Genomic DNA, 16,485 nt, shown 5'->3' with positions numbered 1-16,485 from the left:
CTATGCTGTACGTATGTATATATTTAAAATGTTTCTGATTTCGTGCTCATCTGTGTGTGCTGTGTGCATGTTCGCTGTCTGCAGGGTGAAGCTGTGGGCTTCAGCGTTTGGTGGGGAGATGAAGTCCATCTCTGCAAAGTACTCTGGCTCCCAGCTGCTGCAGAAGGTGAGCAGTGTTACTGTCTGAATACGACTTCAGGTGTCAAATTGAAAGTACCAGTAGAACCTCAAAACTCTTAATATATTATTCAATGTCCACTTGACTCGACTTGAGCAGGGTTTTCTTATGGGCACTAGAGTAGAGAGTACAAGGAGGAGAGAAGAAATTTTCTTTTAAAATGGACCTCCACTCTCCTTTAAAATGTGCTTTTTATTCAAATTATTTTTTAACACCATTCCAGCACACACTCAGACACACACTGTATTACAGATAGTCTTTACAACGCTGGAATCGTGCCATGCGGTGTGTAAAGTAACTGTTTATTTAAAAGCTTAAAACTCCCCCTTTGAGAGACTTTTAAAATGACAGTCTAAGAGGAAATAACTGCTGTAGAGTAATTTTTGAGTTGAGAGAAATGTCATCTCTTAAACTGCGGGACCTCTGCTTTTTAGCCACTTGAGAATCGGTAATGCATGTCGACTAGGTAGGCGCAGATTTAAAAGCTTATTCGGAACATGTGCCTTTTAAATGAGTGTCCAATTCTCAACCACTCCGGCAGATGAATTCGAACACACACACACACACACACACACACACACACACACACACACACACACACACACACACACACACACACACACACACACACACACACACACACACACACACACACTCATGCAAAGGCATACACACAGATATGCTCTCTGGGAAGCGCAATTTTTTTTTGCTAAGCAACTGAATGCTCCTCACACCCCCTTACCTCTTTTCATACCTCTTCTGCAGTCTGTCCTCATCCCTCTTCCACTCTGCTTTGTGGCATTAATTCGAGATTTGAGTGTGATGGAATGCAAATTTTCGTAATGGAGGGTCAGTTGATGAAGCACGAGTCAAAACCGGCTAATGGATAGCCGGTGGATAAAGGGCCAAGCTGAAGCTAACCTCTCAGCAGGTGCACAGACACAATGTTGAGCTTGGGACCAGCGCTCCAGGGCCCTGGTGGATGCGGGAGACCCACTGTGGTGTGTGGCTGCATGCGTCACGTACACCAGCAGAGATGCACCGTGATGCACAACCATGACCCGTGTCACTTACACATGTACCATGTACACATGTAGAATCTCAAACAGACACACACACATACATAAAAGTATGCACACTGCATATTCACACGCACAGTCGCATATGGGGCCTATAGCGTGGATTTCATCAGCCGCTCAGAAGGCAGGCGAATGGTGTCTTATCTTTTTGACAGGATAAAACTGTTCCCCCTTCTCATCTTTTTCTGCCTCCAAAAAGGAGATAACCCTCCCACAGAGTGACGACCTCTTTATGAAATGCAAATGAAGGCCGCAGGGTTAATTGAGCAAAGAAAAGGCTGGAGACCTCTTTGTGGGAAAAGTGCATCTTTCACCCCAAACTGGTATGTTGCTGGATCATATCGTCGGAGGTGCGGGATGTGTCAGTGCACACATGCATTCACTCGCAGGCTTTGGCAACATGTCACAGTGTCCTGTATGCTGTGCCCTATTGTGTGTGTGTGTGTGTGTGTGGTGCAGTCTAGTAGTTCTTGTCCAGAAAAGCAGAGGAGGGACCACAGTTCCCCTGAGGGCACATATGCTTTTAAATAGAAAGAATGAGGGATGTGCACTGTTGTTCATAGAGAGGAGGATTGTACTAAATAGAAAAGACCTAAGTGTGTGTGTGTGAGTGTGTGTGTGTGTGTGTGTTTCCCCTGGGCAGAGGACAGATGGACTCCGTCTCTCCTCAGTTATCTCTCTGACCCCAGCGTAACAAAACTCCCTTGGAAATAACCATACCTCAGCATGAGTCACACACACGCACAACAACAAGGATTCTTTGAATGTTCATGCGTTATCATAGTGTTTTATTTAAAAAAAAGGTTTCGTACCATCACACAGAAACATTACAAATCTGCTAAAGATACATTAAGTGAATACACTGTACTGTATATACCATGTTTTTTACTGAAACATTAAGAAGGAAAAAACGATGGAAGTTACTTTTGTTAAAGCTTCCTGATGATGATGCAGTAATCTAATCGGTACAATGCTCAGATCTTTAGTCAAGCGACCACAGTTTGCTCGTCAGGTCCTACATTTTGTCAGAATTTCTCTCCACGTTTTAAGTCTTGCACCTGTTGTGGCTCACGCTGGTACTTTGTGTTCCAACTTAAAATGCTGCGATTTGAATTTGGTGCTTCCTCTCCGTCGACTCTGCATTAATTTGATGCTCGATTTGACTTCCAATTTAATCATCTTCAATGAGAGGACGTTCTTTAAAAAGTGCAAAAGTGTGATTAACCACAATTGATAACACAGAGCCATGCGGTAAATTCTTTTTAAATGTGTGATGGCCCTAATCCAAATACATTAGTTGCTTGATTGAATATTTTCATAGATAATTCATTAAGAAGCTTTCAGTGATTTCTGTCAGAATGAAAACAGGGTCGCAGGGTCAATTCTGAACGTATTGATGACTTGAAATAGTCAATGAAATTCCTGCAAGAAGGTCTAAAACAGAAGGACCTATAGGATACATAAATGATATAAATCCAAAAATAATGGCTTTTGTTCAAATAAGCAGTTATTTTCTTTAAAATCTTCCATTAATTTAAAAAAAAAATCTAGTTGAACCAGATTTGGCTTTTCGCCTTCCACCCCCTCTCCACTGCTGTCCTAATCTGTCCTCCCTCCCCATGCCACAGCCCGCATCCTGTATCCATTGGAAACAGCTCTTGTTTCAAGGTTATACCAGTCAGGGCATATATGTGTGTGTGAGAGTGTGAGTGTGCGTGCACTTCTGTGATCCTCAAGAAAAAAAAAAACTTGATCAATAACACCTTCAGATCAGATGTAAGCAGTATTCTCATCACTAAAATACATGCACACACGGAGCGCTTTACAGTATGCTGTATACACTCCATATATACACACCTTACAAAAGACGGGAGACGTCTGCTTGAGACACATCAAACATCTCCCACTGATAGTTCGAATTAGCTCTGTGTGTTTTACCCTCTTCGCTGCTATTCTGTTCAAATCTTTAATTTCATGAATCATTGAGCAACCTGTCTATATGAGCCAGTCTGGCTGTGATGGCTGTGTGTGTGTCTGTGTGTGTGTCTGTGTGTCTGTGTGTGTGTCTGTGTCTGTGTGTGTGTGTGTGTGTGTGTCTGTGTCTGTTGTTGGCTGGACCAGTTTTCACCACACTGATGTTATGGCTTTCTGGAATCAAAGTAGTGGGACATTATCGCCACGCTGACATAACTCCAAGCCTCTTAGTAATGGAAGACACAAGACAGAAAGGTAGATCCGTGGGATCGCCACCGTTTGCCGTCTTCAGAGTTGTCCTCGCTACTTTCCGCTTTCCTATTTTTAAATGTCTAAGCAGCACCTGAGGGCGAGGGACAGGCAGTAGAGGCTTGCGGCGTGTGTGTGTGTTAAGTTTGTATACCTACTTAAAGCATACTCAATCACGCACACACACACACACACACACACACACACACACACACACACACACACACACACACACACACACACACACACACACACACACCGCCTCCCTTACACTCACAGGCACATACACAGAGCATAAGAGCAGAGGATGATAGGAAGGTGTAATGATGTGTGACAAGTGTATGCTGTACGCTGGAATCGATTTGCCTGGGTGGGGAAGGAGAGTGTGTGTCTGGGTGTGTGTGTGTGCATGTATGTATGTATGGTCTCTAATACAAAGTGGAGCCATACCGTTCTCCTTCAGTACGGAAAGGCCCCCCCCCCCCCCCCCCACAGCCCGCTGACCATATTCCCACAGAATGAGCCAAAGAAGACAGAGTGAGGTGGTTCCTCAAAAAGAAGCGGTGGATAGAAAATATATACCAGTATTAAAGTTGTCCAGCGAAGTGGAAAAAGGCTCAGACAGAGATGCGCAACGTGCACCAGCTGCTCTATGGAGTGCAGAGAGGGAGGAGATGAACATCCTTAAATTTGTCCCCACTGATGACACCAGTCAACAGCATTTGTTAGAAAATGTTTGTTATTGCGAAGTGACTTACATCAAATCAGTATATTCTTAAAATCTTGAAAGCTAGTCAGGAAAAAGGAAATATAAGATATTCTGAATTTTTTCTGACTGCATCTTGCAGTTCTCGTCCTGCAAGACACACATATGCAAAGCTTTTCTGTCTTTTTTCTCCTTTTTTTTTTACCACTGCCTTGATAAACGTAACATATACGTACATACAGTATATGCCCTAGTGTTACAGTATATAATATTGTCACTGCCTGATAAAAACCATGGAAATGAAAAGCTACCAATTGCTTTCAACTCTTCCATTCAAACTTTCATGCAGGTTAATGCAAATTTCTTGTTTGTCACTATCTAACGGGCTTCAACAACATCAGTGAATTTTGCCTCGCACGATGAGTTAAGTGATTTACACACAACAGCGACGTGTTTTGATCCACTGCAGAACTTTGAACGAGACTTATTTCACCAAAGCATAATTAAATATTTTTTACAGAAGGCAGTTTCATGTTTGTCTCTTTTGGGGGAAAAAAAGATCTAATTTTGCTCTGAATATGTATTTTAGTCACACTAACCAGATTTAAGAGCATGACTAATTATCTAATTTTGAGGTGGAAATGATTATGCATTTCAGTTTTTCACGTTCATTTAAAATTAATTACATATCTGGATGACAACAGTGGAAGAATGACTTGCTGTGTGCACAACTGCATTATGAGATTGTTTTTTTTTTTTAATATATTTTCCACTCAGTACTCCTATTAAACAGTACTTAAAGTTTTAATTTGATTTGGCGTTCCTTTTTATTTACGAATCTTATGCATTTGTCATACTTTAAAAAAAAAAATTGATGTAGTTGAAGTACCTCTTATTTCTCGTATGTAGTAGACCCAATTGTTCAGAACATGTTTTATTTATAATAGCTGTAAGTTATTTGTTAACGTTACTTTGCTAAACTTATACTAGAAGCATGGTTGTGTTCTACTGTGCTCATATGTGCATGCAACAATCTATGTACTGTGCCACACACACCCACAGTACTGGATATACTGAGGTCAGGATCACAGTATCTCTAATGGAGAATGTGTGTGTTTTAGAATACCCACAAATTACACTTTCTGTCATTTTTAGGTGTTTTGAAACAAATAAATAAAAAAAATCTAAGCTTATTTCTCCACCAGACTTACAGTCTTGGAGAAGGCTTCTAGACCATCCTGTGGGGAGATGCATCATCAGAAAGCTTTACGGACTTTTTGGGGCAAAAACAAAAAGTGTGGTAGTGCTGAAGGAAACTGGACGTCGGTGTTGACTATATGAAAGCTGCTGTGTTTCAGCCTGGCAGAGAAAAACATGGTACCAATTCAAAATTGCATGGTCAAAGTCCATCACTTGTCCTTCAGACTCATCAGAAGTGCAGTTTTACTTATTTTTCTTTTTGGCCTCGCTTTGCCTTTCTTGCCCTGTGGATGACATTGTATGTCTGTGTGTGTGTGTGTGTGTGTGTGTGCGTGTGCGTGTGCGTGTGTGTGTGTGTGTGTGTGTGTGTGTGTGTGTGTGTAAGTTGGGCAGAGGGGGGGGGACTGACTATGTGTGATGGTGCCAATCTGCTGCCAAGAGTGGGTGATGGCTGAGGCGTTCCAGTGTAACAGTGTGTCAGTGAGGGGGAGACGGCTGCAGATTAGATTTAGCTTTGGGAAAATTGAATAGCTGTCAGGTTTGGTTCAGCACGGCTGGCGATGAGGTGAGGGAAGGGGGTGTGTAGGGGTGTGTACTGATGACTGTCCCTCTTTCCCTAACCTCCCCTAACCCTCCCATCTCTTCCCGTGCTTCTGGCTCCCTCCCTCTCTTGTTCTCATTGACCAAAGCATGATCTTGCTAAATTTGATTCCTCCACTGCTCACAGAGGCAGAGAGTGTGTGTGTGTGTGTGTGTGTGTGTGTGTGTGTGTGTGTGTGTGTGTGTGTGTGTGTGTGTGTGTGTGTGTGTGTGTGTGTGTGTGTGTGTGTGTGTGTGTGTGTGTGTGTGTGTGTGTGTGTGTGTGTGTGTGTGTGTGTGTGTGAGTGAGATCGTAAGGGAGGGAGAAGAAGAGTGGGGAAAGAAGGAGGAATGTCGTGTCACAGAGTTAATTACAGCGTTAGCAGGCGGGAGTGCAGCCTGTGCTGCTATCCTTTCATGTCCTAGCAGGCCAGCTTTAGCCAACACAGCCACTCACTCATACTGTAATTAGTGCTTTGTTGGTGAGAAAAGCACGAGAAAAGCCACTGTGAATCAAACACCCTGCCTTTACTGTAGAGAGCTCAGGAGCAGGGAGCGGGGCCCTTTGCTACCGGATTAAAGAACTTAAATTCTTGAAGAGCGCGAATGCTGACGCCGTGTTTGTTGAGCTTAAAAAAATCAAGTGTCTTTTGATGACTTGTTGTGCGGTTTAACTGTTTGATTTATCCCCAATCTCTCCGACTAAGTTCATTTGCCAGCGTGAATAGTGTGTGATTTAGTAGTTAATTTGTGGTGTAAAGAGCTTGATTTTTCTTCCCAGTTCCTGAAGTTTTTGCAGATGCGCACACACACACATGCACGCATACACACAAACAGTGTAACGCCTTGTGTGTCTGTGCTGTTAGGATGATGAATGTGAACACTGAAGACAAATATCCACTGTCATCTGTCATCGGCTGTTCAGGTCTGGCTCTGCCTCTGTTGGCCTGCAGATAAAGACCATCTCACTGTGGCTATACACCGGACATTAATGGACACACAAGTACAGACGCATGCACACACATTCTCACAGATTTCTGTAATTATGACAGATTGTTCACCTGGCGCGCTCCAGACTCGATTGCATGCAGAAAGTAAACATTAGCCAACTTGGTAAAGGGGCGGGACTAGTACTATTAAGCACATTAACGTGTGCGGCATTGTGTGAAGGACTGTCTGTGACTCGCTGCTGTCCACATCAATCATCCATGCCGGTTGTTTGGGTCCATCCCGTGTGCTGTAGGTAACGATGGCCCGCATAAAGCAATACACTGAACAGAAGAAAGGACAGCAGACCCATTACAGCTGCTCCATCAATCACAAATCCCTCCTTATAATTCCTAAACCTCTGCATGCTCAGATAATTCTGGTTCATACGCTGTGCTCAGAATTAAAGATGAACTGGCACCCCAGCTCTGTCTTTCTTTGTCTCTTTATTACCTTCAACCTCTCTGTCAACTCTTCCCTCTACATTTTCACCCATTTGTTTTTGTGCCCTTGTGCCTCCCCTAATTATTTCTCTTTCTTTCTCCCGTCCCCTCTCTACTGTATGTTTCTTTCCTCCTCTCCCTCCATCCCTCTGCTTTAATAATGGATAGGATGCAGCTACGGCACTAAAGAATACATGGGAGGGGATCTTGGGACACACCAGTGTTTGGAGCAAGTGTTGGTGCCCACACCCTTAAAAAAAACTAGTTCCGCTGGCCTAGCACAAAGTTGTGCACTCTCGGGCGGCCTCAGTATGTGTCCCGAGTCACCCCCCTCTGCCTCTGCATCAACTCTGCCGACATACACACACACTCGCGCAAACACACACTTAGTTTGGCTGTACTTTATGGAGGCACGCACTGCACCCCATTTGCACAACACTTCCTGTGGACTGTGAGAGTGCTGCCAAATCCAGCTCTGTGGGATGACAGTGGCCCCTCCTCCTGATGACCTTCACCTGCACTTGCTATCATCTCACACAAACACACACTTGCAAACGCAGGGTGGAGAGACACCGTGATGCATAAACAGCAGTGTGAGGGCACACGTCAGCGCACACACATGCACTTGAGTTAGCCTTTCTCCGTTACTCGGACAACCTCTCCCTCAATACACTTCACAAAAACGTTTCACACTCTTATCAGTTTATTTTAGTTTCCTTTTGTGCCTCTTTTAGACCACAGGCCATGTAATGCATTTATTGGCGAGGAGCCTGCGCCGGCTAATGTGCAGATGACACTGTGGTAATGCTGAGCACTGAGTAAGTGACAAACGATCACTTGGACACAGAGGATCAGTATGGATCAATGTTGAGCCACATTGATTACATAGGGTTGTTGACATGTGCAGGAGCAGAGACAGATATGTGTTGAAGGGAAGAAGTTCACTGCTGACTAGCAGTTATGGACATTGACCACATCACTCTGATCACTGGGGATGCAGCAGCTTCTGCTCAAACTGTGTGTTCAGATTGAAATATATTGAAAATACTTTGTTTTTCATTTCCTGTGTTTTAATACACGTCAGTAATGGTTTGTTGAATACCACGCAAAGGGGATCTGTTGCCCAAGAAACTGTTGAGCTGTTTCACTGCCTCACAAAGGAGCAAGTCTGATTAAATACTACAGAGGTTGCACTGCATATTATATGAGTCTCTGTCATAATTTTGCGGTTTTGAATGGCTGGTGAAGAATTTGGGATCCTGTCAAGTTAGTTCAGAGAATGTGATCAACTGTGGCTGCCAAAAATTAAAGATGGCCAGCTGTTTTTTGCGAACAGTAATAAATGAGTGGCCTTTTTATTCTGATTGGCGATGCAGCTGCATAGAAAATGCACTTTCAATGACTGGTCGATCACGTTGGTGGCTGTGTAAATGCAGGCTTCGCATTAATTGCTGTGAATGTGATTTGTTGTTGTATTCACTCAGTCATTTGTGTTCTGGTACACAAAGTTTTGGTACAATACACTGATGTCAGTCCATAGAATACTCCTGTTGGATCACAATGGTACAAGCTTGTAGTGGTTTTGTGATGTGTGGAATGGTATTTGGCATTCTTACTTCTGTGAAACCTTCCTTTACTTGAATGGCACAGTGTTTCTTTGCACTGATGTTGATCACATCTCCACATTGCTTCCTTTTCTCAAATAGTCCCAAAGCAGCTCATCTGAGGATTGTTCTGGGAGTGCGATAGGGACACCACTCAGCTGCGCAGTTACCAGAGCTCAGACCAGTACTCCTGTGAAATGATGCAGGACGAGATCTTAATGGTGTGGATGGGACACCAGAAGATCATGATGCTATGTAGATATCTCTGTGGAATTTGTATTACCTTGAACCTGAGCCTTCAAGAGTCTGCTCTGGTGGCAGAGTTCCTGTTTGGCAGAGTATGACTGTTAAATGGGTCAGGCCCATATCATATTCTGTACAGACGAGGGCTGCTTGATTATGGAAAAAAAAATCATTACCGCAATTATTTTGGTCAATATTGAGACGTGGTTATTTAACATGATTACTCATTGACTTTGGAAACATCATGAATTTATTGAACTTTTTTAACAGTGGATTTCCTTGAACTTTAAATATAATTTACACAAATAACAAACCAAAAAGTAATCTTCTAATAATCATAATAATAATAATATAAAGACTTATTTAATACATGATGTGTATCATGACATCTTCTTATTTGCTCTATAAAATGTGAGAAAGCATTGCTGAAATGTGACTCTCTCATCCTCTTTGGCCCCTTCAAGCACTGATACCAACACGGATAGGCATGCATCACAATCTGAATGTTAGCTTTTGACTGGTTTTTGCAGACAATGGCTGACAGTGAGTCAGTGACAAAGGTTACGCTAGATTAGATAGATTTGAGTTGGTTTAGAAACAATGTCTCCATCAAACAGTTTGTCCAACAGACAGTTTGTGCAACACTGACAACATGATTTTCGTATCGCTGTCTGTGCTGTAAATATGTAGTGATTAAGATGAGACTGCGAGGGAAATTCACCTGTTACAACAGGAAAGATAAAAAGGAGAAGTAGAAAAAACTGCAAAATGACAGTAAAAAAGATACAAAATAAAATCAACTATAGAGGCTATGTACATTAATTGCAATTGCAAGAATTGCACATGAGTAAAATGTGAAGAAACAGCGTGTTTTGGGCTATACACAGTAAAAATATATATAGTGCAGTAAAAATATATAAAAAGGGTACAAACATATAATCTCGCATAGGATAAGTTGCACGGGTCTAATGGATCTTAGCACATGTTGACAGAAATAATGGAGTTGTGCAAAAAGTGTGTTTGTGATGTGAAACAGCATCATCTTTGTTAAACGATGCTCAGGTTAAACAGTCTGACAGCCTTTGGATCTTTGCATCTTTTACATTTTATGTTCTGCATTAACTTTAAATTGTTCGTTATATTTACAAGTTGGTGCCTACTGATGTTTGAGGGAGTCTTGTATGGCTTTTGATTCTCCAAAGTTTTCCCCTCCGCTCTTCCTTTATTCCACCCACTTCTGTGTGAGGCCTTCAAAGCAAACTCAAATGAAACTGCAGTCCAAAAAGTGTAACTTCCCATAATAAATCTCCACTTGCAACAATAAATATTACCTTTATACATCCACCACAATGTTTTGCTCTCTCCTTCCACTTTCACGCTGGCTGCTGCTAAAATCAATTTGAGACTGTGAGAATGTATGGAGTGGAATAGGGAAGCAGCAGGCCACGTTGTACATGCTGCTAAGCATGAAAAATGTTTTCCACAACTCTACTGAAACCAACTGAATGCAGGCAACTACAGATAGACTGTGGACTATTAATCAGTTCCATGTGAACAGATTAGACCCGCTCTTGGTTCTATTATGTTTTTTGTTAGAGTGAATTATGGCTGAATGAAAGAAAAAAGAGACTGGAGATAGTAGAGAGGCAACTTCCTGTACTCGCTTCTTTTGTTTTGAAAGGGAAAGGCTGCCTTGGCTTTATGAAGCAATTATTTTAGGGTGGATCTGTTCTCATACTGGCATCAATGATGTCAGCCTTAGCCCTTGAGGAACTTCTCTGTGTGTGTTTGTGTGTAGGTGGGGGTTACGCCATGATGGCAAGGCATGTGAGGACATTGAAAGATGGTGGTCATTAAAGAGAGCAGGCATTTGGCACCCACTCTGAGGGGCAATGGTGCATACCCAACAGACGCAGTGCACCCTGGGACAAACTCCTGAGCATCGCTACCAGCTATGCCATAAGGCCTTGTGTGTGTGTTGGTGTTAGTGTACAGCTGTTATTCTACCGTTCCTCTCAATAGCCCTCAGGCAGCTGTTAAACACTCAATCTCTGCAGAACCTCTTACACACACACACACACACACACACACACACACACACACACACACACACACACACACACTCAGAAGCTGTGGGTGCATGAATTATGGTCAGGAGTAAAATGGGTAAGGTGTGTAAGTGGTTTCAATTATGCGGGAATGAAAAAGAGCAACATGGCTTGTAGGGGGTTAAATGTCTGTTGTCAGCAGACAGGTTTCATAAATAAGTCGTGAAAACTGGCAGTGGAGATTTTTTTAATGAACTTTTAGGGCGTGCTGCTGCCTGATTACTAATAGAGAGAGTTCTAGTGTCAGGTCCCAGAACTCCTGTCAGGATATAATATCAGACCGACAGACAAACAGCAGAGTCACGCCACACAGAATCCCTGCCCCGGGAACATCTGGCCATTTACCGTAATGACTGCAACAAAAGGCTGACAAGTGCTAGAAATAACTATGAATCACATTCTTTAGGTTTTTATCAATGAACAAAATGAATGTCATACCTTTGCTCAAAGGGAAGATGTGCATGAAGTCATAATTTTAAAAAAATCTTCTATCGCTCATACCTGACATACGGTTGTTTGTTCTGTGTAGAGAAAACCACCACTGTCGGGCGGTCCACCACTTCTGTCCTGACTGAAATGTCTCAACAACCATTGGAGGATTGTCATGAAATTCTGGTTCCCAATGGATGAAACCGACTGACTTTGGTCATCCCCTGACTTTTCTCATAGTGCCACCATGAGGTTGACATTTGTGGTTTCAAGTGAAACATCACTGGATTGCAGTGAAATGTGGTAGAAACGTTCATGTTCCCCTCAAACTAGTTACATTTGTCTGCTTGAATAAATTACTAGTCAAGATGTCTGTTAGCTGTGAATGCTGACCATTAAAATGACACCATAATTGACAATTGGCCTTTCAAAGCTGTTAATTGTTTTTCTTAGCAGCAGCATTTGAGACCAAGTCTATCCAGTGCGTCGGTCAAATAATTGAATATGCATTGCTTGCTTCTTGTTGGCTCATTTATTTTCATTGTTTCAGGATTTTAAATTTTAAAACTTGAAATGTTTCTTCCCAGTGTCTGACTCAAGTCCAAGTTTTAAGTCTCAGTCTACTGCTTAGCTTTTTATGCATTTAGACAATCTGTAGTTTAGCTTTACTGTATATGTGCACACACACATTGGAGAGATAATGAACATATTTTTTACTCCACTTGATGACTTCCTGCTAAGTTCCCCATTTCAGTTGTAAACGAAACTATTTAATGATTTCAGTAGTCAGTTCTGAGTTTAGCTCTTCCCATCATAACACATTTACAGCTGCTGTCACTGCTGTCAACGCAGTGAAGAATAGGAAACCAGCGTGCAACAGTGATGATAAAGAAAGACTTGTACGATCATTATTTAGCTGTTGTTATCTGTCTAGACTCAACAGAGCAGTCATCAATCAAAAGCGAAGATGTGGAACATTGTTATTAAGCCCGACAGAAAATTCAGCTATCTTTCATCGGAATCAGGAAAGATTCTTTAAAGGTTTGGTGTATTCAGTTTTGTGCGGGATAGTTTGGAATTTTTACTGTACATGGTCAAGTGTGCGTTCAGCAGGTGCTTTAGCGCCTTCAGAAGTGACTCAGCAAGTGCAGGTTTTACAAAAAGAGAAACTGAGAACAGAGTGCCAGCTGTTCATCAACATGTCACTCCACAATCTGCCGTCCTGCTCTGGCCTTATCGGCCTCTGACCGTGTGGTGGATGTCTGGGACCCGGCGACAGACCACAATCAAACTTTTCCCAGCTCACTTCCTGCAGCACACTCTGTTTCCTATCAGGAGCTCCCCTCTTCTCCCCGCATGATTGAGCGGTCCATCAAAACTATGTGCGCACGCGTTCTCACAATCATCCCCATTCATTCACAGCGCATTGATCTGACTTTGAGACATCTCTGCGTTATGATCGATACTATATTCGGCCCCACTGATAGATTGCATTGTGGTGAATGGAGCGGCGGTGAAGGTGCGACCAGTCAGGCAAGAAGAGTTTATGATCCCTGAGTTTTATTTGTGTTTAAAGATGTCTTGTTTTCATGTCTGTGTGATTAGCATTTACACTAAGTGTTTAATTTACATTTTGTCTGTGTGTGTGCGCTTTACAATCCGCGGGGAGTGTCTCTGTGCCACCAGATACGGGACTCAGACCAACATGCTTTTGAGGCGGGGAGGACAAGCGTGAAATTAATTGTTCCACTTCATCTCCGGCCAGCGCTCTTCTTTTGAGGGAACAATTTGTCGGCTGGCATACAAGGGAGGGCATGAAAGGAGGAGGGCACAGCAACGATTTGCCGTTCCTTGGAGATCCTGTGATCCAGCAGTGATTTCCTGCTGTGGATTTGGGCTGACACTCCTGTCCCCCGCCCAAATAACAGACTCTGAGTGTTTCACAGGAGGTGCAGTGCAACATCAGTCAAAGTGCAATTGTTTCAGCCTCTCACCCTCTCTCTCTGTTTTCCCCTCATTTCTGCACGCCGATGCACACTCAGTACTAGCCCAGTGACACTGTGGCCGAAAGTAGAATTAACTTCACCCACGTGATGCCTGCGGGTCCCACCTTTTCTCTTTTTCTCTCCTCGCCTCCCTGGTCCCTCCACCCCTGCTCCTCTCCTTCTCCCCGAGTGATGTTGGCTGTAATTACAAGCATGGCTTTGGGGAATCAGCAGCCTTTTTATATGAAATGATGACACTGCAAGACGTTTGCCCTCCTGAACATGCTTTAGGTGAATGCATGCTCTGCACACTGCAGGCACAAGGATGTAGCTCGCATTAATGAACACATACAAACACCTGAAAGCATACACACACACAGAAAGTGCACTTCCTCTGGAGGGAAATGACTTCCCATTTCTGTCCTGGGGTTTGGTTGAATAATTCAGCAAGGTCTGTGCCTGACATATTTAACCTTTTTTCAACCAATATTTAAACTGGCAGTAGACAAGTTTTTTTTTTTTTAACTTATCTTTATGAAGCAAATGTTGATTACACAATGTAATGGCTATAGAGTAATGACACCATGAGTGTTTAGATTGGTTCCCTATAAGTCTCGCTTTCACTGTGCAGTTCTGTCTGTCACCTGGTACCATCGCCTGGGAAAATGAAGACTTGATTTGTGGCTGAAGAAACGTGCAGTCAGGCTGACTGCATCGATCTACTTCATATTAAATGCAACAGACACAAAATATGTTATCACCGTCTCTGTTGTGCAGTATTTTAACATGATACTAACCTAGTTCCCTTTTCTCAACGCAAACTAAAGAATTTCTATCTGCTTCCATGCCTCCATTATAGCCTAAATAAATGCATAAACTCATGCTTTTTCTCCTAATGTTTTCCGCCCCTCCGCCCTTCAACCCGACGCCAACCCCTGCTGTAGTTACTTGTTTGTGCAAAGCGATTCTCAAACTGTTATTACACCATGCAAAATTGGGACAATTTCAGTGTACGTCTTCAGCGAGCGTGCTTCTATCTGTGCCTGTGTGTAGTTGGTAGTTAGATTCTGACAAAAACAAAAGCGATCCAGTTGTCCTCGCAACAGCAACGGCATCAATAATACCGCTGGGAAAATATGAAGGAGGGGAGTTGAAAAGTTTCTACTTTGTATTCTAGAAATATGATATTCTCCACATGTTGAGAAAAGATTGAATTGATACATTGATTAGACTGCAAATGTTTAGAGTGTTTTATGTCCACTAGAGTTTGATATATTTAGACCTCTGAATTAAGGAAAAGTAGCAGTACCACAATAGAAAAATACTCCATGACAAGTGAAATTGACACACCTGAAATTTTACCTTCCTCACCTACAGAACTCATTAGGCACACGTAACAGTGCCTGTGAATTATATTTTAGCATGTTTTTATTAGTGGATTATTTATACTAATGAATTAATGTGTGAGCAGTATTTTAATGTCCTAGCTGGTCTAGGTGGCTAAAATGAACTCCTCACTAATTTTGTGTTTTATATGGAAAGTCTTAATCTGGAAATTAACTACAGCTGGAGAAGAAAGTGAAGAAAGACAGTGTTTCTCTCTGAAATGTAGAGCATGTAAGTGTGACCATGTATAAAAAGGAAATACTCAAGTTAAGCACCCACAAAATTATCCATCCATCCATCCATCCATCCATCCATCCATCCATCCATCCATCCATCCATCCATCCATCCATTTTCTGTACCCGACTATCCCTTTTCGGGGTTGCAGGGGGGCTGGAGCCTATCCCAGCTGTCAACGGGCGAGAGGCGGGGTACACCCTGAACCGGTCGCCAGTCAATCACAGGGCAACATATATAGACAAACAACTATTAACACACACTCACACCTAAGGACAATTTCATAGTCGCCAATTAACCTAATGAGCATGTTTTTGGTCTGTGGGAGGAAGCCGGAGTGCCCAGAGAGAACCCACGCATGCATGGGAAGAATGTGCAAACTTCACACAGAAAGACCCCGCCAGACCTGGGGATCGAGCTAACCTCCTTGCTGTGAGGCACGCACACTACCTGCTGTGCCACCGTGCCGCCCCCACAAAATTATATTTGAGTAAATGTACTTCAGTGTGTTCCACCGCTGTGTATTACTGCTCATCATCCTGCTGCTAAAGAGGTTAATGATTTCAATGGTCAGTTACAAGAACTTACTGCGAATTGTTGTTTTACATTGTTTGATATCTTTGATTTGTTTGATATTTAATATCGCAAATGTTGTGATTTGCAGCTGCAGCCTAGCATTTCAAAATTTCACTCAGTATATGAGTGGATGCTAATCCTTGATATTGATATTCACCATCCAGCAAACGCTGTCTTTCGTTTTTCCCTCACACTCGTGTTTGTCGTGGACATGAGAGTTTCTTGCGTGTGTGCGCCACATGTTTGCTTATTTCAAGGGCTCAGTACATCACAGAGTCAGTTAAGTGGGCTTATTGGTCTCTGTGTCCCTCCTTGTCTCCTCCAGCGCGCACACACACACACACACACACACACACACACACACACACACACACACACACGCACGCGCGCACATCCAGTTGCCTCTCTGAGCCGTGTCTCTTTTGTTCATCAAACCAGACCCATCCATTTGTAGTCAGACAAGCAGGCTCACAAGCACACAAAACAAACAGGGCTGCTTTTGTGAATGAAAACCAAATAGCACA

The 16,485-nt window shown here is 42.8% G+C and overlaps 1 protein-coding gene across 4 annotated transcripts in view; it reads left to right on the top strand.

The window, feature by feature from the left end:
• cacna2d3a (calcium channel, voltage-dependent, alpha 2/delta subunit 3a) overlaps positions 1-16,485 on the top strand; it is a 114,856-nt gene that overhangs the window by 849 nt on the left and 97,522 nt on the right. For all 4 annotated transcript variants that reach the window (XR_011602406.1, XR_011602407.1, XM_070968102.1 and 1 more), the window contains exon 2: positions 85-166. Coding sequence is in view for 2 of the 4 variants with exons in the window: in XM_070968102.1 (XP_070824203.1) it covers positions 85-166 (82 nt within the window). In the remaining 2 variants the exon portion in view is untranslated. The remainder of the gene's footprint in view (positions 1-84; positions 167-16,485) is intronic.

This window comes from Chaetodon trifascialis, chromosome 8 (assembly GCF_039877785.1).
Source record: "Chaetodon trifascialis isolate fChaTrf1 chromosome 8, fChaTrf1.hap1, whole genome shotgun sequence".
In the NCBI taxonomy this organism is placed as follows: domain Eukaryota; kingdom Metazoa; phylum Chordata; class Actinopteri; order Chaetodontiformes; family Chaetodontidae; genus Chaetodon; species Chaetodon trifascialis.
This window is presented reverse-complemented; position numbering and strand designations above follow the sequence as displayed.